A 25,091-nucleotide genomic window follows, 5' to 3' on the forward strand; every position below is an offset into this window, starting at 1 on the left:
TTAACTGTACTGTGTAGTGCACACGGCTGCTGCAGGCAATCCGCGTGCACGCTGTGTAGTCACATGTGCCGATTCCAGCCAGCTGATTGGGTGAATCGGCCGCGCTGGAGAACTGCGGCAGAATGTGTTAATATGCAGCCGGTGGGCGACTGGACGGATGTAGTCGCTGACCCGGATGTGTAGGTATGTAGAGCCCGGCTGGTGTGTGGGGGTGGGGGGTCTGCCAGGGAGAGGGGGGCATCTCATCCATGGTGCAGGGTTTGTATGGCAGGGGGTCATGGGGTGCAGTGTGTGGCAGGAGGGGGAAATGTGGTTGTTCCCAGTAAAGAGAGACCAAGTAATCTTGTAGATATGATACCTTTTAACCCCTTCCCTCCCCATGATGTAAGGGTACGTCATGTGAGCGGGGTACTTCCTGCAAAATGATGTACCCTTACGTCATAGGGATAGCGTGAGATCATGACTGACCTTGCGCTATCCCGCAGCTGGAGCCGGCTGTCAGTAGATCGCGGCATGGGAAGGGTTCACAGAGGGAGCGCGCTCCCTCTGTGAAGTTGCCGGGCTCTCGCGATATAATCACAGAGAGCCCGGCCTGTTGCCATGGCGTCCTGTGTTGCCAGTACCTGGGATTGCTGTATAAGTAATAAGGCATGTCCTGCCATGCCTTATCCCAGCGATCATCAGTGCTGTGCTTTAAGACCCCCAGATGGACGTAGATGGTGTAAAAAAGGCTAATAAAAATGTACAAAAAAAGAATAAAATGTAAAAAAAAAACTTTTTTGTGCTGTTTCTCATATTAGCATAAAAAAGGTAAAAAAAAATTAAAATGGCACATATTTGGTATTGACGCGTCCGTAACGACGTGTACAAAAAGTTGAACATGCTTTTTTTTTTTTTTTTTTGCACGGCAAAAAGCGTTAAACGCTAAAAAACAGAGGCAAAATGCTAATTTTTAGCATTTTGCCTCCCAAAAAATGCAATAAACGTGATAAAAAAAGCCGTACATTCCCCAAAATGGTACCAATAAAAACTACAGCTCGTCTTGCAAAAACTAAGCCCTCACAGAGCCTCGTACATAGAAAAATAAAGTTACAGGACTCTGAATGCAGCGATATAGAAAAAAAAGATTTCAAAAAAGGGTTTTTATTGCAGAAAAGTGGAAAAACCTAAAAATAAATATAAGAATTTTGGAATCGTTGTAACCGTACCGACCCGCAGAAATAATGCATTGTGTCATTTATGCTGCATGATTAACGCTGTAAAAAAAATCTATGGCAGAATTGATGCGTTTTCTCTCCCTGCGATCATAAAAAGAATAATAAAAGTTTTACGATATAGTCTATGTACCCAAAAGTGGCACCGATAAAAACTACAGCTCGCCACGCAAAAAACAAGCCCTTATACGGCCGCGTCCACGGAAAAATAAAAAAGTTATGGCTTTTGAAAAATGGAGATGAAAATCTGTCAAAAATTGTTGCGTCCTTAAGCCCAAAATAGGCCGTGTCTAGAGATGAGCGAGCATACTCCCTAAGGACAATTACTCGATCGAACATTGCCCTTAGTGAGTACCTGCCCGCTCGGAAGAAAAGGTTTGGCTGCCGGCGGCGGGCAGGGAGCGGCTGGGGGAGAGCGGGGAGGAACGGAGGGGAGATCTCTCCCTCCCCCCCCTCCACCCGCTCCCCTCTGATCACTGCCACAACTCGCCTCTCATCCGCGCCGACAGCCAAACCTTTCCTTCCGAGCGGGCAGGTACTCGCTAAGGACAATGCTCGCTCGAGTAATTGCCCTTAGCAAGTATGCTCGCTCATCTCTAGCCATGTCCTTAATGGGTTAATGGCTAACAAAAATACATGATGTTACAGCGAGCTATCGGACCTCTCAGGATCCTTCGTCAGGCATAATGGAACAGATCTGAAGAGGCATTTATATAAATACATATATACACGTGAGAGGGCACAGACACGGCGTGATTAATTAGATAGGATGAGCAGAACAGTAAATTGCTCTACTGATAAGGGATGTGAAAGTTTAATGGTCTCTAATTGGTGCTGGGGTGTGGGGAGGTCACCAGGCCAGCGTGTTACCCCTGCCCATGTTCTCCAGAGGGGATGAGGGGTGTAGTTTTCCTAGAGGGGGCTTACTCTTTTTCTGCCATTATGCAATGGCGCTATCTGCTGGCTAAAGCCAGTACTGCATGAGGTGACCTGTTGGATAGGCTCTGACAGCAGAGAGGCTGGCAATATACAGTAAGAGAACCCTGATGGGCCTCTTCCAACATCGGAGCTGTATAGCCCTATGGTCTTCTTCACACAGGCGACAAAGTCGTGAAATTTTGTCACGTTGCTACAAATTGCATGTATGTGAAGCCCATGGTTTCCTAGGGGTGTCTTCACACATGTGATGTTTTGTAGCATGCAACAACCCGACACAAAGACCTCACGGATCCGGCGATATGCCCGCCACACGCGAGGTTTTGTAGTCCATGTTTCTCTATGGAGCCTTTCTCTCTGTTGCATCGCACAAAAACGCGATTTTTGTGTGGTGCGATGCAACTTTGACAGGAAATCCCACTGTCAAAGCTACAATCTAAGCCCTAGCTGCAGAAAAAGAAACAGAAAACACATACATCACCTTACAAGCACTCTCTGACACCACCGCAGCTTCTCCCCGGGTCCCTGGCACTGTTTCTCTTCTTCATCTTCTGGCCGGGGATTGAAAAATCCCCGCCTCCCGGGAGCGCTGGCTGTGATTGGCTGCTGCTTAGCCAATCACAGCCAGTGCTTGATGAGTGGCTGTGATTGAACCAGATTTTATTACAGTAAATTACTTAAAAACACAAGTCTTATAATGAAGGAGTCGGTCGTGGAGGATTTGGCTTACTGACTCCACAGCCCTAGGTGCAACCTATGTGAGTTGGGGGAGAGGGGGGGAGGGGCAACAGAGTGCCGCTTGGTTGTGAGAGGAAGGTAATACATACGGGTGCAACCTATGTGAGAGTTGTGGGTCATGGGGTGAAGCCTTTGTGAGAGGAGGATACATGGGGTGCAACTCTCTTTGTGAGAGTTGAGGGTTGATGGGGTATACAATTTGTAAGAGTGAGGGCGGACACCCACTGGCGTTTTTTTCTCCACTGCGCTACAATAGCAAGTAAAAAGTCGCCTCGCAGTGCGAGGAAAAAAACGGGATGACGCCGGGATATCGCCAGTCTTTTTAATGGGGCCAGCGGCAGGAGTTCTAACCCCATTGAAAAGATGTGGAGAATACCACAGACTTCTGCCACAGCTGTGACAGCTGTGGCAGAAGTGCAGCATGCTATCCCATTGCTTTCAACCCATGCAGTATGATTTTCGGGGAAGGGCTTGAAATATAAGCCCTTCTCTGAAAATCATCAATAAGTGGTAAAAAAGTTTAAAAAAAAATAGTACTCCCCTCTCCGCCACTCAGACGCGCCCTCTGGCTGGCTCCCCAACACTGCTATCCAGCACTTTCAGCAGGCGGGGATTTTAAAAACCTCGCCTCCTGAAAGGGCTGTGCTGATTGGCTGAGCGCTCAGCCAATAGCAGCTAGTGCATAGCTATTGGCGCCGGTGTAGCTGCTGGAGAGAAAGGTGAGCCTGGCGGCTGCATTCAGGATGGACTGGAGAGGGGGAAGTCCAGTCAGTAGGGAGTTACAGTGGATAAGGGCGACAGTAAGAGTTTTTGCTGTTTCCACTGTGAAGAGAAGGTGGATTCGGGAGATGTTTTGGGGTGCAGGTGACATGAGCGAGCAAGTGACTGGATATGGGGAGTGAAGGAAAGGTCAGAAACGCAAGAAGTTCAGTTTTTGTTAGTTTTAGAGCGATGACATGATGTTCGAGACAAGAGACATATTGGTGTTTTGTAGTAGTGAAGGTGTGATGTCACGGGAAGAAGTATATACAGTAATTGGGTGTCATCAACGTAGGGATGGGAGCAAAACCTAAATCTACTGATAGTTTGCCTGATAGGGGCCGTATAATGTGACCACGTTTTAGACAAGTGGTGAGGATAGTGGAAGAGGGCAATGTATCTTATTTACACAGTCTGGCTGTCTCAAATTTGCAACCATCTCTATATAGGTCAGAAGTTTTATTTCTGGGAATATCCTTTTAATAAGTCACAAAAACATTGAGTTCTAAGGGTATCTTTATTGTACACAGAGATTTCGGGAGCCATGTCCCCTTCCTTAAAAAAAATGGTCCCACTTTTAAGCATTTTGCTGCAGAAAACAAACAGCGCTGTACATTGTGCACTGGCCCAAGCTTGTATTGCAGGCTAAGTCGCATTCACTTCAATAGGACTCAGCTTGCAGTTCCAGCTCAGGCCACTGTGCAATGTACGGAGATATCTGCTTCCTGCAGCAAAACAGCTAGAATTGGGACAACCTCTTTAAACATGCTGAGATGGATCAAGCTTGAGGAAGTGGTGTGGCTCCCCAAACTGTCACCCGTGATCCTGATTTCATAGCAGGTAATGATCACTTGGGGTTGGAGCTTTGCGGTCATAATCCAGCTCACCAATTATCAGGAGGACAGCACGCAGCGTTCTCTGGCATTGTCCTCCTACCCGGCAGTGCAGCGGCCAGATTGTCACCGAATTTGAATAAAAAAGAAATTTTTACTAAAAAAAAGTCACTGCTAGGTGGCGCTCTAACTATGCAGATCACGCTATAAATGCTCAATAAGTCCCCATTGGTTTTCAACAATGCTCCATATTCGCAAAACCATGGCTGAACGTAGGGGAGCATTCATTGCTACAACATGCAGACGACTGCAGCCTTCAGATCTGACACTGCAGGTCCGTCACAGAACACCTGATCTGCCACAGCGCCACCTATCGGTGATTTTGTTTTACTACCTTTTTTTGTCAATAAATGGCGAGTGCCTCTTGCTTTGCTGTAACATCACCTCCTTTTTGTTGGCCATTAAAAGGTCTCATGTCTACAAGATTACTTGGTCACATTCTGCTTTTCTAACTAACATGGTGCCAATTTTCTGTTTAGTACGGACTGGACTATGGACTCCAGAGAACGGACCACCTTTAGCCCACACCAGTCTGGACCCAACTATTAGGAAACTAGCGCAGCCTAAAGACCGACTCCTCCGCACGGATCCGGTGACGTCATCGAACATCCGTTCCACACTGGAGTCTAGCTCCTACCCAAGCTGTGCTACATAGGTCTCTGGTCTGGGTAGGTGGCACTTACCTTGTGTACATCACTAACATACAAGGTATCACCTCTGCTCTCTTAGGCCGGGCTCACTTGGCCGTATGCATATAACCCTGCCTTTTGCCATGTATGGCAGCCATATTGTGCTGCGCATGACAGCATATCTCATGCACGCTGTCATACACAGTCTTCCTGTTTTTTTTAGGTAGCCCCAAAATGCAGCTTCGCAACGGCTCATATATACGTTGCCCGTATGTAATTCGATTGCGTATTGGCAGCATTGATTAAGCTCCCATAGAGAATTATGGGCTCTCTTTCAGATTCGCATAGTACAAATATCTTACATACAAATGTAAGCGAACCAGCATAAGGCAACGTATTTGATTGCCTGCGACTTACTGCGTATCGCATACACGTATACTACGCTCATGTAGCCGTATACTGTTTACAGCCTCTCTGCTGACCCCCAGTTTACAGCACATGTCCACTGCTCTACCACCTTATGGGAGGCCTCTGCTTCCTCTTCTATATACAGAATGCTGTAAGCAGGCCTCCTCCGCTGTCCCTCATATATTACAAAATGTTACCTTTGCTCCTCGTCTCTCCATGTTACGTACAGAATGCTCTGTCCGCCCCCCTCATCCACAGGATGCCAAAAAAAAAGTTATAAAAATGAACCAAATCATATGTACTCCAAAGGAGAAGCCATAAACACTTCAACCCAACTTGGGAAAAACAAGTCCTCATGTAGCTGCGTTGGCAAAAAATTAAAAGGTTTTGGCTCTCACAATGCGAGAAATCCAAAGGTGACTTTTTTCCATAAGAAATGTTTTTGTACAAAAGTACTAAACATAAAAAGTCATCCCTGTGCATACAGCCTTAATGTATTATTTCTGTCTTAGACACTTACGACATAGCCACAGGGTGTGCCTAATATGTTCAGTAGATGTAGGTCTCATTACATCTATCAACACAATGGGGAACCTCAACTCCCTTGCCGTCTGGTGAGCAAGCCACGGGCTATGGGAGTTTTAGAAATAGCTGAACAAGCTGTGCTCACCAGGCAGAAGAGGTGAATGGGAGGTGCAATACCATGCTAGGCCACTGCACAGTGTACAGCGCTATCTGCTTCATACAGGTGACAGCTGCCCTGATGAACAGGGTCCTGGGTGGCTATTAATGACCTATTCTATGGATAGAGCTTCAGTTTTTAAGAGCTGGAAAACCCCTTTAATGGTTTTAAAAGTCACTGTATCTTTGTTTTTAAGGGTGATGTTGGGACATAAAAGTTGCTTTCTTGTTAATCTATAATTTTTTGTTATTTTTAGAGAGAAGAAAAGTTTACTGAAATTTGGCAATGGGTGTTGACACTGCATAAGGAAAACTTTAGGGGTTTTACCCATTCAAGGTCCTGCAGATATTAGTTTTTTTCCTGCCTGACCTATCAAAGATGGACCAAGAAAAAACCAAGATGAATTTATTAAACCTCGCCATGGAGATCATCTACTGGCTAACTGGAGAGGTGAGGAATTTGGAGGCTTATGTCACGTTAAATGACCCTTCATTACTAAAAAATAAACAGGGAGGTGACTGCAGGGGTGAGGAATTCTGGGAGTGTCTACGGTGATATGTATTGGGGTTTCTCCATATTTAGGACTACAAATTAGTGAAGAAGACATCTGACAACTGTGTGATGTCAGGAGGGTGGAGCCCAATTATGGAGCCTCCACCGGACTCCATCATACCTGAGAGAAGCAATGATGAGAAGATCCTAGAACTTGCCAACCGGATCATTGAGCTGCTGACAGGAGAGGTGAGCGCTGCTGGGAATGCTGGGACATTATAGAGTAACACAAGGGATGATGTGTCTGGGTGATGACTGTATATTGTGTCGTCAGGTTCCTATAAGATGCGAGGACGTCACGGTCCATTTCTCCATGGAGGAGTGGGAGTATTTAGAAGGACACAAGGATCTCTACAAGGACATCATGATGGAGGTGCACCGGCCACTCACATCATCGGGTAAGAGGAGACTGTCATTTTAAAGTGGGAGCCAGTTTGAGGGGTTTCTAATTCAGGTCAAGAATGAGTGTAAGATAACCAAATTGGTTAGCAGAAAACACCACCAAAACCATACATATTGTCTTATAGGAAAATCCTAAGTAACTTGGTTAGCTACCCATAGTTACACTCCAAACAATACGCAAACCTACAAACAAGGGAGCGAAGTACCAAAAAATATTAAAATCTTTATTGAGAAAAATTTTTAAAAAAAAGAAGGGCTGTGTAAGCCTAATATTATAAAAATATTTGCAAAAAATGACCAAAATGCATACAGCAGTGGATACATGTAAAGTGCGGGGTGCAAAACTGAGTTCATGAACCCAAATAGCATAAATGGACATACAGTGTATGATTAATATAAATAGGCCACAGGCTTTTTCTTGCACCAATCTTTGACCACTTTGACTCGCCTTAGGAGGATGATTTTGGTGTCATTCGATTCCTTAGATCCTCACCATCGGCGTAAAATCCCAAAATTTAAGATGGTTACAATGAGTGACCCGTTGGGCCACATCAAAGTCCCCCGTGTTAAGTATAGCGATGAGTGCCCTTAGGGAGACTCAAGTGTTGCTAAGTGACATTCATAGCCTTGCGGCTTCTCTCTGTCACTGTCACAAGACTATGAACATCCCTACTGGCTGAAGGCCAGTGAGACAGAGAGAAACAAACATACAGACACACAGACATACACACACCAAAAAGGGAGAGAGAGGGGGAAGAGAAGCGGCATGAAGAGAGGGGGAGGGGGGAGAGTAGTGGCATGGAGAGAGAAGTGGCAAGGAGTGTGGGTGAGAGAGAAGCAGCATTGAGGAAGAGAGAAGTGGCATGGAGAGAAGGAAAGGGGGGAGAGGGAGAGAGAAGCGACATGAAGAGGGGGGGTGGGAGAAAAACTGGCAGGGAGAGAGGAGGAGATTCACAACACTCATTTTATGTTCACGTAGCAAAAATCAGGTCAAGCTAGTAGTACCAGAATGCTGTGACCAGACTTTATGCAGGTAAAAACCCTCTTTGTAATAAGTAATGTTGGCTGTGGCAAAAAAATGAGTTTCAAACAGATGAGAACAGGAAAAGGAGGATTAAAGGGGTCATCCAGGCAGCTGTTGCTAGGATACACTGGGGTCGGACTGGAAGCACTGCATTGAAATCAGTGGGAGCTGCTCCTGCAATTATGAGCGCCGGCCGCTACACAGGGGTTGGCAGTGCTTGGTGTATCCCAGCTGCCACTTCCTGGATAACCCCTTCAAGTGGAGGGAGAATTTGTTGCATTACTGCAATATGGACACTAGAGGTATTTAAGTGTTTTTCCTTCAGATGGTCCCAGTAGGAGATGTCAACCAAAGAGATGTCCCAGTCCTCTGTATTTCCAGGATTGTCCGGAAGATGATGACACTGTCCCATTGGATGATCAGGTAGACTGTGTGCCCCACTTGTTCACTCGTCTCACTGAATCTAGCATTACCTCTCTTGTTCACGAGGCATTCCTCACCTATCCAGCATGCATGACGTATCACTTCACTGGAACTCGGACTGCTCTGTTACAAGGACTTCCCTTGACAACAGGCAGTGGATAGCAAGTTAGAAGCAAGTTGGACCCCTAGTGGCCAGTAATTTGGAGGGATTTTTTAGCATAGAAATGCCATTTAAGTAAATACTAAATGAAAGCAGCATTTCTGCTACGTGTGAATGAACTCTGAAAAACTGTAGGACAATTAGTAAGGAGGCTTCCTACTGACCTAAAGGGATATCCCAAAGTAGACTTTCATCACCTATCTATAGGATAGGTGATAAAAGTCTGATTAGTCAGGGGTCTCACTGCTAAGACCCCCACCAATCCCAAGAATGGGAGTCCCGTGCCCTCTTCCCATCACGGCACAATGTAGTGACATGGAAATGAAGTGGAGCAGAAGTTTCACATGGATGGTGCAGCCCCATTCATTTCAATGGGGCTGATGGGCATAGCCAGGTTTGAGCGTAGTTGGTCCAAGGAAAAGCTCGTCCGGGCGGACAATTCGTCCAATGTCAATTTGTCCCATATATCACTATGTCCAACCTAGATTTTATCTACTTGGCATTGGAAACGCAAAAGTGATTCTGAGCCACTTGTTTTAACTCCTTTGTGACCAGGCCTGTTTGCGCTTAAATGACCAGGCCAAATTTTTGAAAATGCAACTTTTTTAGTATAGCATTAGGTCAAAAGGGGCCACGTCCGAAGTTGTCCTTTTGGACAGTGATTTCGTAGAGATTGTATGTTCGAGAGGAGAACACACGTCTCTTTTCTTAAATATGGCAAAAAGTATCAATGGTGAAATGTCAAATGTCTTACTAGACGAGGAAAGTAATCGGGTGAAATGTGGATTGGACGAAATGTCCTGAAACCCATAGCCAGGTACAAGCGCTCGGCTATCTACGGCAGTGCCACTGAAGATCAATGGAACGGCACTGCGCATGCAGGGTCATCGTTCCATTCAATCTCCTCACTGCAGGAGATGCAGTGAACCCACAGTGAGGAGAGGGAGACGCGATACCCCCATCTTCAAGATTGGTGGGATTCTCAGTGGTGAGAACCCAACGATCAGACTTTTATCACCTATCCTATGGCTAGGTGATAAGTCAATATTGATACAACCCCTTTAAGGTCTCATTTCACTAGAGTCCTCATACATTTGTAAAGCATTATAGATGAAGGCTGCATCCACACATAGTGTAAATTGGACGCAAAAAAAAGTGTACCGTGTAATTTGCAGCAAAATTCACTTGTTTTACGTGTGGAAATTGTTGCAGATTTCATTGCAAAGTGTGAATTTTACTTTGATAGTTCACAGAATTGATATGCTCCATACCACTTGTCCATTTCTGCACAGATTTCTCTTTGCAGCATGTGGATGTGATATATATTTTTTTCTTTTTAAGGTCTTTCAGACTCTTGTGCTGAAAAAGTCCCCCTCGGCTTATACTCGAGTGAGGTAAAAAAAAAAAAACCCTCAATACTTACCTCTTAGCCGGTGTCTGTGTCCCCGGCGGTGTGGCAAGCAGTTTCAGTCTTTCCCCCGCTGTCATCTCCCTGGCTTGGTTTTGAAATCTCCGCCGTCAGCACTGTGATTGGATCGAGCGCCGGCCAATCACAGCTGGCGCTCGATAAACCAATCACAGCCATTCAGTGATGTCATTCTGAATGGCTGTGATTGGCCGGCGCTCGTTCCAATCACAGCACTTCCTCACACAGTGCTGATGGCGGGGATTTCCAAACCAAGCCGGGGAGAAGACTGAAGCAATTTGCCACACCGCCAGGGACACAGACCCCGGCTGAGAGGTGAGTATTGCTTTTTTTAAATTTTTTTTACCTAGTATATACTGGAGTATAGCTCGGCTTATACTCGAGTCAATAAGTTTTACTAATTTTTTGTGGTAAAACTTATTGACTTGGCTTATACTCGAGTATATACGGTAGTTACTAGTCCAGTTGTCCAGGTTTGGCCATATGAGCACACTGCACCCCTTAAATCCTACTTTGTAAGCAGGAGTATAAAAAAAATTTACTAAGTTTTTGTACATTTAACAGTAAATGGTTCTTGGGAGCGAAGAGAGGGAATGTTTGCTGCAAGATTTCCTTTAGGGCTGTCAGGTTGCAGAAGACACTATGGAGGTGATATAGGAGGTGCCGCTACCTGATGGGGAGAACATCTCTTGGCCCGGCGCTGTCATGGAGGTTTTGTCACATTATTATCATTTGTTTTCTTGAAACTGAATTCTTATAGTTTATCTTTTGTTTCACCTGCTGAATTAGGGTAAGAATTTCATAGACCTAAAAGTTGAAGTTGTTGAGGAAGAAGAAGCAGCAATGGATTTGAGGAGTCATCAGCCATTTACAGAAGAAGACATTCCTACTGATATTAACTTGGGTGAGTAAGAGAAATACCAGACTGAAGTAGAGTCTCCTTCTTCAGGCTGTATAATAGTCTGTAACTAGCTATTGCTAACAAGAAAACTCCCAGTCAAGAGTTGTGTGGCCAGTGCTGATCAGAGTTGATTCTCAATAAAATATGCATTTGACTTGGCCCAATGTGTGCTTTACCTGGAAAGGTAGGTACAGCGGCCGGTTGGTGCGCTCTTACAGTCTGCTTTTCTGTAAGAAGAGCCAAACAGAATAAACCTTAAACTGGCACCAGCATACACTTTGCATCCTATGTGCACTTGATTTTCAGGGGATCCAGTAGACCTTTACTTTTTACTCCTTATTTACATAGTTACACAGTATATTAGACAATGGTCCATCCAGTTCAGACATTTGTCCATCCAGTTCAGGCTATAACCCCCCCCCCCCCCCCCCTCCATATTGACCTACAGGAAGGCAAAAAACCCAAGAGGTAGCAGTCAATTTTCCTAATTTTAGGGGAAAAATTCCTTCCTGACTACAATCTGGCAATCAGAATAATCCCCGGATCACCGACCCTTCTGAGCAATCAGTGATATAACATGTAATACTGTTTCGCTCATGAAAGACATCCAGCTCCCTCTCACACTGTTAGCGAGTTCCCCATCACCACATTCTCAGGCAGAGAGTTCCACAGTCTCACTGCTCTTACAGTAAAGAACTCCCTTCTATGTCCATGTAGAAACCTTCTCTCCTCTAGACGCAGAGGGCACCCCCTTGTTACAGTCACAGTCCTGGGTATAAATAGATGATGGGAGAGATCTCTGTATTGTCCCATGATATATTATACATAGTTATTAGAGCGCCCTCTTGTTACAGTCCTGGGTATAAATAGATGATGGGAGAGATCTCTGTATTGTCCCCTGATATATCTATACATAGTTATTAGAGCGCCCCCTTGTTACTGTCCTGGGTATAAATAGATGATGGAAGAGATCTCTGTACTGACATATTTATACATAGTTATTAGAGCGCCCCCTTGTTACAGTCCTAGGTATAATAGATGATGGGAGAGATCTCTGTATTGTTCACTGATCTATTATACATAGTTATTAGAGCGCCCCCTTGTTACAGTCCTAGGTATAATAGATGATGGGAGAGATCTCTGTATTGTCCCATGATATATTTATACATGGTTATTAGAGTGCCCCCTTGTTACTGTCCTGGGTATAAATAGATGATGGAAGAGATCTCTGTACTGACCACTGATATATTTATACATAGTTATTAGAGCACCCCCTTGTTACAGTCCTAGGTATAATAGATGATGGAAGAGATCTCTGTATTGTTCACTGATCTATTATGCATAGTTATTAGAGCGCCCCCTTGTTACAGTCCTGGGTATAAATAGATGATGGAAGAGATCTCTGTATTGTTCACTGATCTATTATGCATAGTTATTAGAGTGCCCCTCAGCCATCTTCTTTCTAAACTAAACCCCAATTTTTGATAACTTCTCTGGGTATTGTAGTCTGCCCATTCGGTTTATTACTTTAGTTGCCCGCCTTTGGACCTGCTTAAGCTTTGATATGTCCTTCTTGAGTACCACTGCCTAAAACTGTCCACAATATCTGACGTGCGGTCTAACCAGTTCTTTACGTTCTATTACTTGCATCAGTCGCAACTTCTTTTGGTGCAAACTAATGTAGATAAATTGACTCTTGATTTATGCCAATAAGAACAGATGTTGAGCTTTACTAGACACTATTCAACTGTGTTTAGAAAAGGGGCAGGATTTGAGTAGTGAGGTTTATCGATAGATCTTTCAGCGGTCTCACGCCAGTAGGTGGGGAACGTAAAAAGTGTAGCAACATATCTAGAAATATTTAACGATGTTGCAAATTTATCAACCTCATGGCAATATGATGAATTTGGTTAATTTTGCACTGTTGCCTTTGCAGAGCTTGGCTTCAAATCCCTTAAAGGGGTTGTCCCGCGAAAGCAAGTGGGGTTCAGCACTTCTGTATGGCCATATTAATGCACTTTGTAATATACATCGTGCATTAATTATGAGCCATACAGAAGTTATTCACTTACCTGTTCCGTTGCTGGCGTCCCCGTCTCCATGGTGCCGTCTAATCTTCAGCGTCTAATCGCCCGATTAGACGCGCTTGCGCAGTCCGGTCTTCTCTCTTCTGAATGGGGCCGCTCGTGCCGGAGAGCGGCTCCTCGTAGCTCCGCCCCGTCACGTGTGCCGATTCCAGCCAATCAGGAGGCTGGAATCGGCAATGGACCGCACAGAAGCCCTGCGGTCCACCGAGGGTGAAGATCCCGGCGGCCATCTTCACCAGGTAAGTAAGAAGTCACCGGAGCGCGGGGATTCAGGTAAGCACTCTCCGGTTTTCTTTTTTAACCCCTGCATCGGGTTTGTCTCGCGCCGAACGGGGGGGCTATTGAAAAAAAACAAAAACGTTTCGGTGCGGGACAACCCCTTTAAATGATGATTGTATTTTCTGCCTGTGTTGGCATGGGTTTCTTCTGACAAGAGCACTATATCATATCAACTTAGACTGTAAGCCCCAAGTTGTGTACCGCACTACATATATAGAGTTAAAAAAACAAAATGAGGCTCTCTGTTGTTTGGCGCTGCACGGTCACTTAGATAATCTTATTTGTTGAGTTTCGTGCTATTGCACAGTAGTTTTATTTGGGTTTTGCTACTTAGGCGCTGGCTGCTCCATTGTATCACTGACTATTGGGACACACTAAGTTAGGGGAATTGACCCTCCTATTTTGATAGAACTTCTAACATTAGTTTAAGTGCCCTGACATTTGTCATACACATTAGGAAATGGACCTGAAGCTTTATGTGAGGAATTGAAAAAAGTAAAGCTACTCTACTTTTTCTCCAGATGGCCACAGCAAGGACCTGGGGGGACAAAGCCACTTTTCATCCACAGACTTTAAAGGAGAGGAGAGTAACTCAACACAAGATTATCCAAGAGAAACCCAGTTTCTATGTTTGGGATGTGGGAAATGGTTTAACTACGAAGTAGATCAGAAAACTCCAATAGAAGAGATACAATTTCAATGTTCAGAATGTAGGAAATGTTCGAACCAGAAGTCGGGACTTTCTAAACACCGGAAGGATCACACAGGGGAGAAGCTATATTCATGTTTGCATTGTGGACAGAGTTTTACCAAGAAATCACATCTAGTAGAACATAGGAAAATTCACACAGGGGAAAAACTGTTTTCATGTACAGAATGTGGGAAATGTTTTACCAAGAAATCAAATTTAGTGCAACATCACAAAATCCACACTGGGGAAAAGCCATTTTCATGTTCCGAATGTGGAAAATCTTTCACCAAGAAATATGGTCTAGTTAACCACCATTGGATTCACAGAGAAGAAAAGCCATTTTCATGTCCTGACTGTGGAAAATTTTTCACCCAGAAATCAGATCTGGTCAAACATCATAGAAGTCACACAGGGGAGAGGCCGTTCGCATGTTTGGAATGTGGGAAATGTTTTACTCAGAAATCCGATCTTCTTAAACATCAGAGAATCCACATGGGGGAAAGGCCATTTTCATGTTTGGAATGTGGGAAATGCTTTATCAAGAGATCGGATCTTATTAAACATCAGAGAACTCACACGGGAGAGAAGCCGTTTTCATGTCCTGAATGTGGGAAATCTTTTACCCAGAAATCAGACCTAGTCAAACATTATAGAAGTCACACAGGGGAGCAGCCTTATTCGTGTTTGGAATGTGGGAAACGGTTTACGCTGAAATCGGGGCTCGTTAAACATCAGAGTATCCACACAGGAGAGAAACCGTTTCCATGTTCAGAGTGTGGAAAATGCTTTACAAAGAAAACAGCTCTCAATAAACATCAGAGAATTCACACAGGAGAAAGACCATTTCCGTGTCTGGTGTGTGGAAAATGTTTTACCCAGAAATCTATTCTTGTTAAACATCACAGAATTCATCAGGAGGTCGACGACGTTCCCGATGCCTTACATAATAGGAGTGCGTTTACTTCTTAAGTGTGGGTGATCTTGATCTTTCACTTGTGTAATATACTTTTGGGATGTCTTGGGATCCAAGAAAAGAAGAGTATAGTGCACACTGGAGTTTCATTGTCTTTTGATGTCCTTTTTCTGGGGGTTGTCTATGATTTGGCCCTGTGAGGATGAAAACATTTTTTTAAAGTTTTCCTTGCTGCATTTCAGAAGTCATAACTTTTTTCAGTTTTTATTCAGCGTAGCCGTTGGATGTCTTGTCTTTTGCAGGATACATTGTACTTCGTGTAAGTGCCAAGTCTAACATTTAATTTATACTATTTAAAAAAGCAGTGTTTTTATATATTTTTTTTGTCATACAGCGATCCTCATAAGTGATGCTATAACTTTATTGTACTGATTTTATTGTATGGTGTTATTTTCTGGGACATATATATTTAATAAAGTTTATTGTAAAAGATGAACGCTTACCTGTGTTTTTCACTTCTTTTTAACATGACTTTTTTTATTCATTGGCGATTTTTCATTCTTTCTCCAAACATGTTTTAACGAAAGGTTAAAGGGGTTGTCCGCCGCCCAAACTGATTTTTTTTTCCCCCCATTAATGCCCTGTGGAGTAGAAGCATCACACACAACAGCCTTTCCCATAAAAATTGATATTCTGCTTACCTTTTTATTCCTTTTCTTCCCTTTATAAAGTTTGCCTGAAGAATTTTCCAAAGATGGCGCTGCTGGCTAGTTCCCATGATGCACTGCTGCCTCTCTCTCCTCAGCGTGCGCGCTCCCAATGACACCGGTCACATGACTGGAGGACCGGCGTCATAATGCAAACGCATGCTTCACTGCTTTGAATGGAGCCGGCAGCCGGCCGGCCCCATTCAGAGCAATGAGAGGGCAGGGAAAGCAGTGCGATCTGCTGCTAGAGCTGTGACAACTGTAACAGGAGATTCCTTCATCTCCTCAGCATGTCCCCTCATCACTGGAGGCTGTGACAGCAGTGTCAGAGTGTCCAGTAATAAGGGGACATGATGAGGAGATGAAGGAATCTACTGCTACACCTGTCAGAGACACATGCACCCCACAGTGTCCCCCTCCAGTGCCCCCCCCCCCCCCCCGCAAGCCACCAGCTGACAGCTCCGACCAGCATCCTCCTCCTCTCCACCCCCCCCCCCCCCCCCCCCCCCACTGGCTGACAGCTCCGACCAGCAGCTCCCCCACCTTCCCCCTCACCCCCATCCCGGGACTACTGACTGACAGGTCCGTCACCCCTACACCTCCCCACCCCCACCCCTGACTACTGACAGCTCGCAGCACCCCTCCCCCGTGAGAGACCGGCACTCCACTCCCCTTACCTGTCAGCTGAAGATCCCGCGGCCGCGCGTCCCCTGCAGGCAGACCAGAGCTTCCTGAAGCAGCCGGCAGGAGAAGATCTACTGCGCATGCGCGGAGTAGAAGAAGCGCGTCCCCGTGCAGAGAACACCTGGAGCTGGCCCGACAAGAAGAGGACAAGAGACTTGTCGGAACCAATGGCAACCGAGAAGCAACACGGGGGGCGGGGGGCACCCCAAAAGGTAAGTGAATAACTTCTGTTTGCATAATTTACAATGCACAATGTATATTACAAAGTGCATTGTATTGGGCAAACAGAAGTAATGAGATTCAATGGCCGGACAACCCCTTTAAGTGTAGGGGTATTCCAGGACATTTGTAACTTCAACTATTAACCCCTTCCCGCTCCAGGGCGTAAGTTTACGTCCTGGGAGCGGTGTACTTCCTGCAACAGGCCGTAAACTTACGTCCTGGGGATAGCGCGAGATGACATATGATCTCGCGCTATCCCGCAGCGGGAGCTGGCTGTCAGTCACACCCGGAGTCCTGCTGCAACAGGACTAACAGCCTAACAGGGTTAACAGCCCCCCCCCCCCCCCCCCCCGCTGTTAACCCCATCCCTTCCGCGATTTAAGTAGATCGCGGCAGGGAAAGAGTTCACAGAGTGAGCGCGCTCCCTCTGTGTCTTCAGCCGACTCTTGCAATGTTATCGCGAGAGCCCGGCGTGTTGCCATAGCAATAGTGTCTGGCGTCCTGTAGTGCCAATGCCTATGATCGCTATATAAGTGATAAGGCATGGAAGAGCAGTAGCCCTGCCATGCCTTATCACAGCGATCAGCAGTACTGGAGGTCAAAGTCCCCCAGGGGGACACAAGTTGTGTGAAAAAAAGATTTTAAAATGAATTTAAAAAAAACGTAAAAATAAAAAGCAAAAAAACCCTTTTTTTATTCTTTTTCTCATAATAGCATAAAAAAAAAGATTTAAAAAAATTAAAACCCCACATATTTGGTATTGTCGAGTCCGTAACGACGCGTACAGTAAGCTGCACATGCTTTTGAGTGTGCATGGAAAAAAAGCGCAAAAAACTGAGGTAAAATGCTAATTTTTAGCATTTTGCTTCCCTAAAAACGCAATAAAAATGATCAAAAAAAATGTATGTACCCCAAAATGGTACCAATAAAAACTACAGCTCTTCTCGCAAATAATAAGCCCTCATAGAGCTCCGTACATTAAAAAATAAAAAAGTTACAGGACTTTGAATGCAGCGCTTTACAAAAAAAAATTTCCAAAAAAAGGTTTTCATTGCAGAAAAGTGGAAAAACCTAAAAAAAGGTAAGAATTTTGGTATCGTTGTAACCGTACCTACCGCAGAAAAAATAGATTGTGTCATTTATGCTGCATGATTAATGCTGTAAAAAATAAAAAATCTATGGCAGAATTGATGCGTTTTCTCTCCGTTATCATATAAAAAAATGTTTTACAATATAGTCAAATGTACCCAAAAGTGGCACCGATTAAAAACTACAGTTCGCCATGCAAAAAACAAGCCCTTATACGGCCGCGTCGACGGAAAAATTAAAAGTTATGACTTTTGATAAATGGAGAAGAAAATCCGCCAAAAATCATTGCGTTCTTCAGCCCAAAATAGGCCGTGTCATTAAGGGGTTAATTACTTACAAGTGATCAATGATTGGGAGGGATCTGCTGCTTGGATCCCTGCTGATTCCCGGTGCAGCTTTCGCTATGGTCAACAGAGGAAGCAGAAAGTGCTGACCATAGTGCAGTGGCCTGGGTTGGTACTGCAGGTGCAGCTGAATTTGATGGAGGTTTAGTTCCACTCTAAGATTGTCCACTTTTGCTTTATGCACAGAATTGGTGTGTTGTTTCCACTCTCCTTCTGACTACTCCAGTGCCCAGCAGAGATCCCTAATACTGTTCCCTGGCTCATTCTTTAACCTCTTAACTGACATATAGTTGGCTCCTGCGGCTACCAGGTATGTATGCAGGGGGATTGTGGGTTGATCCAGCTCCATATAATGTTAAAACCGAAAATGGAAAAAGAGGGTTGCGTTGTTAAGGGGTTAATAGAGCCCAAATGAATTAGTTTTGTTATGATTAAAATATTCCCCTACTGCGCTCCAAATTTGCGGGAAGGAATCCTTAAAGGGGTTGTCCCGCGCCGAAACGTGTTTTTTTTTTTTTTTTCAATAGCCCTCCCCCCCCCCCCCCCCCCCCGTTCGGCGCGAGACAAACCCGATGCAGGCATAAAAAAAACAAACCGTCCAGTACTTACCCGAATCCCCGCGCTCCAGCGACTTCTGACTTACCTTGTGAAGATGGCCGCCGGGATCTTCACCCTCGGTGGACCGCAGGGCTTCTGTGCGGTACATTGCCGATTCCAGCCTCCTGATTGCCTGGAATTGGCACACGTGACGGGGCGGAGCTACGAGGAGCCGCTCTCCGGCACGAGCGGCCCCATTCAGCAAAGGAGAAGACCCGGACTGCGCAAGCGCGGCTAATCGGGCGATTAGACGCTGAAGATTAGACGGCACCATGGAGACGAGGACGCCAGCAACAGAGCAGGTAAGTGAATAACTTCTGTTTGGCTCATAATTAATGCACAATGTACATTACAAAGTGCATTAATATGGCCATACAGAAGTGTATACACCAACTTTGTTTCGCGGGACAACCCCTTTAAGTTGCCATGTGATAGTTGGGTTACTAGGGACCAAGGAGCACAAAGCACTGGTACTTCCTGGACTTTGATCAGACCATGGTGAACTCAATTTTTTGCTGTAGAGAAGAGCGGTTTTGCAAGTCAGTTAAAAATATGGTTAATCCTGCAAAATGTAGAGTGAGGGTTGGAAAAGAATGTATAATCTTTGGTAATGGGGTTGACTTTGTGCCAACTGTCCTGAAGGTCAAACACTTGAAGTAAGATGCAATATCGATCAATGATACAGGTGGGGTAAAAGATGTCTATTTGAGATGTGACTTTATCCGAGAGGCGATCTAAAATTTTTAAATCCACCCCTAACTAGAAGTAAGCCTTTTTGATGGGCTCTAACAGCTGTGAATAAACTGAAAAAGAGCTTAACCTGGTGAGCATTTGGTGCATGATAACATGCCAGGGTCATATCCACATCAAACAACGTACCAATCAGGATCAGCCAATCACTGTAGCATTCGATGAACCAATCCCAGCCATTGCATTTAATGGCTGTGATTGGTTCATCGAGCGGTGCAGTGATTGGCTAATCCACAGCACTCGAGAACCAATTAGAGCTAGTGCTTCCTGTAGGCCGGGTTTTTAAATGCCTTTACAAGGAAGCGCTGGCAGAAGACTCCAGACAAGTGCCGGAGCTACAGGTGAAGTGCAGCACCTCTTTGGTTTTTTTAAATGTAGCTAGGGCTTATGGGGAAACGGTTGTTTTTCCTACTGTAAAAGTTGCATTGCGCTGCACGAAAACTACGTTTTCATGCAATGCAACAGAAAGGAAGGCTGCATAGGGAAACATGGGCTACAAAACATCCCAAATCGCGGCAATATTCAGCATGCCATGATTTTTTTTTTCTTCTTGCAATGTAGCAGCCTACCAAACATCACTAATGTGAAGGAACCCATTGGAGAGCAGGGGCTTCACATACATGCGATCTGTAGCACTGTCGCATTGCGAGAAAATCGGGCAACAAAGTCGCGTGATTTTCATGTGAAATCGGCCTTAGGAAAAGCAAATATGGGAATGTGGACTTCTCCCTAAGTAGGAAAGGGTAGGAATATCCTCAATACCAGTTACTGAACTCAAGAATCCAGTTCACTTCCTTTTCCTTCAAGATATCTTCTGTACCTAGGATCTTCACCAAACTTGAGAAGGAAATCATAGAGATGGTAGAGCCGGGTAGTCTGGCAAAACGCGTTGGGCCTGCAAATGTGAAGCATTGATTGCACTTTATAGAAGTACTCTCTACTGTATTAGAACAGTTAAGTGACTGAGATTTGGGATCATGATTTGAGTATGAGCCAAAATCCATCTTTCCCCAACTCGGCACTTTATCCCATTTAGATATGGATTATCCATTTAATATGGATCTGTGAATGGAGGGAGATTGCGGGCGATCTCGCTCTATACATCGCGGCTGTTTCATACAGCTGACTCCTGTCTGCAACAGCTCTGATAAGCCGCGCTGCTCAGTGCAGCTGTTAAGCCTTTAGGTGCCATCGAAAGATGGCGGATTTGTCTTTTTTTCCATTTCATTACACTAAGAATTTTTTTTAAGTTTTTCAATACAGTATATGGTACCACTGAAAAATACAACTCTTCCCGCAAACGACAAGGCCTCAGACAGCTACCTCGATGGATAAATAACAGTTATGATTTTTTTTTTTAAAGGGGGGGGGGGGGGGGGGGGAGGGAAAATAGAAAAAAAAGGAACGGTCCTTAAGAGGTTAAAGTCCCAAAGAATAGTGTGTCAAAAAAAAAAAAAAAAAAAATACAGAAAACTTTTTAATAACAAACATTTTAATAAAAAAAATACATGTTAAAAACCAAACCTACAAGCGCTGCAATGTTTCAGAAGTTAAAAAGAAATCTGGCTAGGATGCAGCCAAGATTCACAAGGCTTACCCTCCCTCCCCTACACCCAAACAGGGAGGAAGCTGTCAATCACGGCAGTGTGGGCGGGGAGAGCCGGGCAGGCCCCACCCCTGCTGTACCAAGCCCCATTCCCAGTGAATTTGAAAGTGTTTTTTTTCTGAAATGGCGCAGTGTCTCAGAATAAAACATGTCTGCACTGAAGGGGCCCGAGCCCAATCCATGCTGGTGACAGCTTCTCTAACAAACCACAGAAGAGCGGGAGGCGCCGACTTACAGTCAGACAGGCATGATCTACGGTAGGTAAGACTAAGACTGAAGCAAAGTCAATAATCAAAAACTCTACATACCGGACTGGAAAATAAGAAGACTGACATCCATTGTCGGCCGAGCAGCTGCCGATGTCGATAATGCTATGGCCTCTTGCATGCGTGAGAGCCAAATACTGCATGCATAATCCGGCTCTGGCAGCAGCGGCGGCCGCCCGTACGTACTCTGTTGCCGTCTTTTCTGTACTCCAGATGAACCCGGCGGCTCGCCGTCACAAATTTTTTTCCCCGGGCAGTCGCTAGGCGAGGACTTGGAATCCACAACCTGTCCACAATGTTTATCGTGGACGGGCTGCGGGGCGGATGGCTTCTATTGACTTCAATGGAAGCCGTCTGTGTGATGTCTGCATGAAAAGGGAGCATGATGCGATTTTTATTCCCCGCCCCCCCCCCCCTCCCCCTGTGCGAGCGAGTGGGAAGCAGCGGATCTCCATAGGAAGTAACAGGCGGCATTTGCTGCACATTTGCGCTGTGGACACTGATCGTGGATTCCGCAGCACCTATCCGCCCGTGTGCTGGAAGCCGATTACAGATGGATGGAGAGGAAGCGATGTCCTTTACTGCCCAATACGGGACACGTGTGCTGCGCCACCTTTTCTCCTATCTGTAAGGACCAAGGTACGTCATGTAGTAAAATTCCAAGAGGACGGCCGGTGACATAACACCATATTTTGGCCGCAGTCATGCATCCGTGCTGTCGCAGCTGCGGAGAGTCCTGACCCCGGACTGTCAGCATCGTAGACATCTATGCTGACATGTTGGGTGGGAAACCGCGCGGCCGGTCTGGAATACTTCCATATCATGGATTCCAAACTGCGTGGAAATCCAGTGGCGCACCAGGGACCTGTAGAGGAGCCACCATCATCATCCAAGAGCTGGAGCCCCCGAGTGAAGTCTAGAAGAGAGGAATGCAATCAGAAACGTAACTCCTGGTCAGAAACTAGAAACCCCGGAGAGTGCCGCACCCATACAAGTGGAGCCGCCATTGACCAACACTGATTTATTTGGCTTTTCATCTCCTTTTAACCCCTTAATGCTGCATGATGTACAATGACCTCATGGAGGTTCAGGCTTTGCATGCAGCAGACTCAGGGGTCCTTCCCGCTCTATACAATGCAGGCGTCGGCTGTCTTTGTTAACCCTTTAAATGCCACCATTTTTGACAGCTTCATTTAAATACACTGATCAGAGTCCGATGGTTCCTCAACGGCGACCCTCCCCCCCGATGAGATTCAGTTGCCATGGCAGCCGAAAGGAATCTTATTTCACATAGTTTTACAGTACTTTCTAAAAGTACTAAAAACTGCTTTGCTCTATGAAATATCTGGAGATTGTCGATATTGGTCACGGTCCGACTACCTGATAAGTTGTCTCACGTGTCTCCAGGGTTCTGGATTCTTGCTCCGGTCGAGGAGCAGGAAAGGGAAATCCCCACGGCTGAGTGCTTCCGTTTTTCGGATGGAACCAAAGGGACCCCATTGACTATGATGGGGTCTGTTTGGTTTCTGCTCAGCTGAACAGCTTTTAGCCAGAAGACGAAGCGCTGCATGCAGTCATGTGACCGCTGCAACCAATCAGCAGAAGACCAGAGGCCTGTAAAAGGCTGCAGCAGTCACATGTGCACAGACATGTCACCGAGCAGCATGCTGAAAACTGGCAGCGCGGACCAGAAGAGCTGAAGGGCCGCGTGATCTTACTGCTGTTTTGGTAAGAGGGAGCGTGATACCGCTGTCAGGCCATTTAAATCCACTGTCAGCAGAGATGCTGGCAATTAAAGGGTTAACAGCCACGATCTGAGTTCTCTCTGGCCAACACCCATGGTGAATGGAGTGGGCTCAGTGATGAAGACCCTGCACATATCTAATGTACATGTATGTTGAATGTAGCCATGGGCTTAAAGGGGTTTTGTATAAGATTTGACAATATAGGTGAAAAGGCAATTCCCCTGTGCCTCCAGTGACCCCCACACTGCTCATCAGCACCCCGCCATCCCCCTGTGCCTCCAGTGACCCCCCACACTGTTCATCAGCACCCCGCCATCCCCCTGTGCCTCCAGTGACCCCCCACACTGTTCATCAGCACTCTGCCACCCCCACTGTGCCTCCAGTGACCCCCACACTGCTCATCAGCACCCCACCACCCCCACTGTGCCTCCAGTGACCCCCACACTGCTCATCAGCACCCCACCACCCCCACTGTGCCTCCAGTGACCCCCACACTGCTCATCAGCACCCCGCCATCCCCCTGTGCCTCCAGTGACCACCACACTGCTCATCAGCACCCCGCCATCCCCCTGTGCCTCCAGTGACCCCCACACTGCTCATCAGCGCTCTGCCACCCCCACTGTGCCTCCAGTGACCCCCCACACTGCTAATCAGCACCCCACCATCCCACTGTGCCTCCAGTGACCCCCCACACTGCTCATCAGCACCCCACCATCCCCCTGTGCCTCCAGTGACCCCCACACTGCTCATCAGCGCTCTGCCACCCCCACTGTGCCTCCAGTGACCCCCCCCACACTGCTCATCAGCACCCCGCCATCCCACTGTGCCTCCAGTGACCCCCTTACTGCTCATCAGCACCCCACCATCCCCCTGTGCCGCCAGTGACCCCCACACTGCTCATCAGTGCCCTGCCACCCCCACTGTTCCTCCAGTGACCCCCACACTGCTCATCAGCACCCCGCCATCCCCCTGTGCCTCCAGTGACCCCCACACTGCTCATCAGCACCCCACCATCCCCCTGTGCCTCCAGTGACCCCCCACACTGCTCATCAGCGCTCTGCCACCCCCACTGTGCCTCCAGTGACCCCCACACTGCTCATCAGCACCCCACCACCCCCACTGTGCCTCCAGTGACCCCCGCACTGCTCATCAGCACCCCGCCATCCCCCTGTGCCTCCAGTGACCACCACACTGCTCATCAGCACCCCACCATCCCCCTGTGCCTCCAGTGACCCCCACACTGCTCATCAGCGCTCTGCCACCCCCACTGTGCCTCCAGTGACCCCCACACTGCTCATCAGCACCCCGCCATCCCCCTGTGCCTCGTGACCCCCACACTGCTCATCAGCACCCCGCCATCCCCCTGTGCCGCCAGTGACCCTCACACTGCTTATCAGCACCCTGCATCCCTCCAGTGACCCCCCCCCACACTGCTCATCAGCACCCCGCCATCCCACTGTGCCTCCAGTGACCCCCACACTGCTCATCAGCACCCCACCATCCCCCTGTGCCGCCAGTGACCCCCACACTGCTCAGCACCCCACCATCCCCCTGTGCCGCCAGTGACCCCCACACTGCTCATCAGCACCCTGCATCCCTCCAGTGACCCCCACACTGTTCATCAGCACCCCACCATCCCCCCTGTGCCTTCAGTGACCCCCACACTACTCATCAGCACCCCACCATCCCTCTGTGCCGCCAGTGACCCCCACACTGCTCATCAGCACCCCACTATCCCCCCTGTGCCGCCAGTGACCCCCACACTGCTCATCAGCACCCTGCATCCCCCCTGTGCCTCCAGTGACCCCCACACTGCTCATCAGCACCCCACCATCCCCCCTATGCCTCCAGTGACCCCCCACACTGCTCATCAGCACCCCACCATCCCCCCTGTGCCTCCAGTGACCCCCACACTGCTCATCAGCACCCCCGTGCCTCCAGTGACCCCCACACTGCTCATCAGC

At 46.8% G+C, this 25,091-nt stretch overlaps 1 protein-coding gene across 1 annotated transcript in view; it reads left to right on the top strand.

Moving 5' to 3' along the window:
• Positions 1–131: 131 nt before the first annotated feature.
• The window catches only part of LOC136587416 (zinc finger protein 585A-like), a 47,728-nt gene continuing 22,768 nt past the window's right edge, over positions 132–25,091 (top strand). The window contains exons 1-8 of the mRNA XM_066585984.1: positions 132–183; positions 5,020–5,208; positions 6,516–6,709; positions 6,842–7,000; positions 7,086–7,209; positions 8,563–8,660; positions 11,036–11,150; positions 14,035–15,160. Of these exons, the coding sequence (XP_066442081.1) occupies positions 6,638–6,709; positions 6,842–7,000; positions 7,086–7,209; positions 8,563–8,660; positions 11,036–11,150; positions 14,035–15,160 (1,694 nt within the window). The 5' untranslated portion in view covers positions 132–183; positions 5,020–5,208; positions 6,516–6,637. The remainder of the gene's footprint in view (positions 184–5,019; positions 5,209–6,515; positions 6,710–6,841; positions 7,001–7,085; positions 7,210–8,562; positions 8,661–11,035; positions 11,151–14,034; positions 15,161–25,091) is intronic.

Source organism: Eleutherodactylus coqui, chromosome 13 (genome assembly GCF_035609145.1).
Source record: "Eleutherodactylus coqui strain aEleCoq1 chromosome 13, aEleCoq1.hap1, whole genome shotgun sequence".
NCBI lineage: Eukaryota > Metazoa > Chordata > Amphibia > Anura > Eleutherodactylidae > Eleutherodactylus > Eleutherodactylus coqui.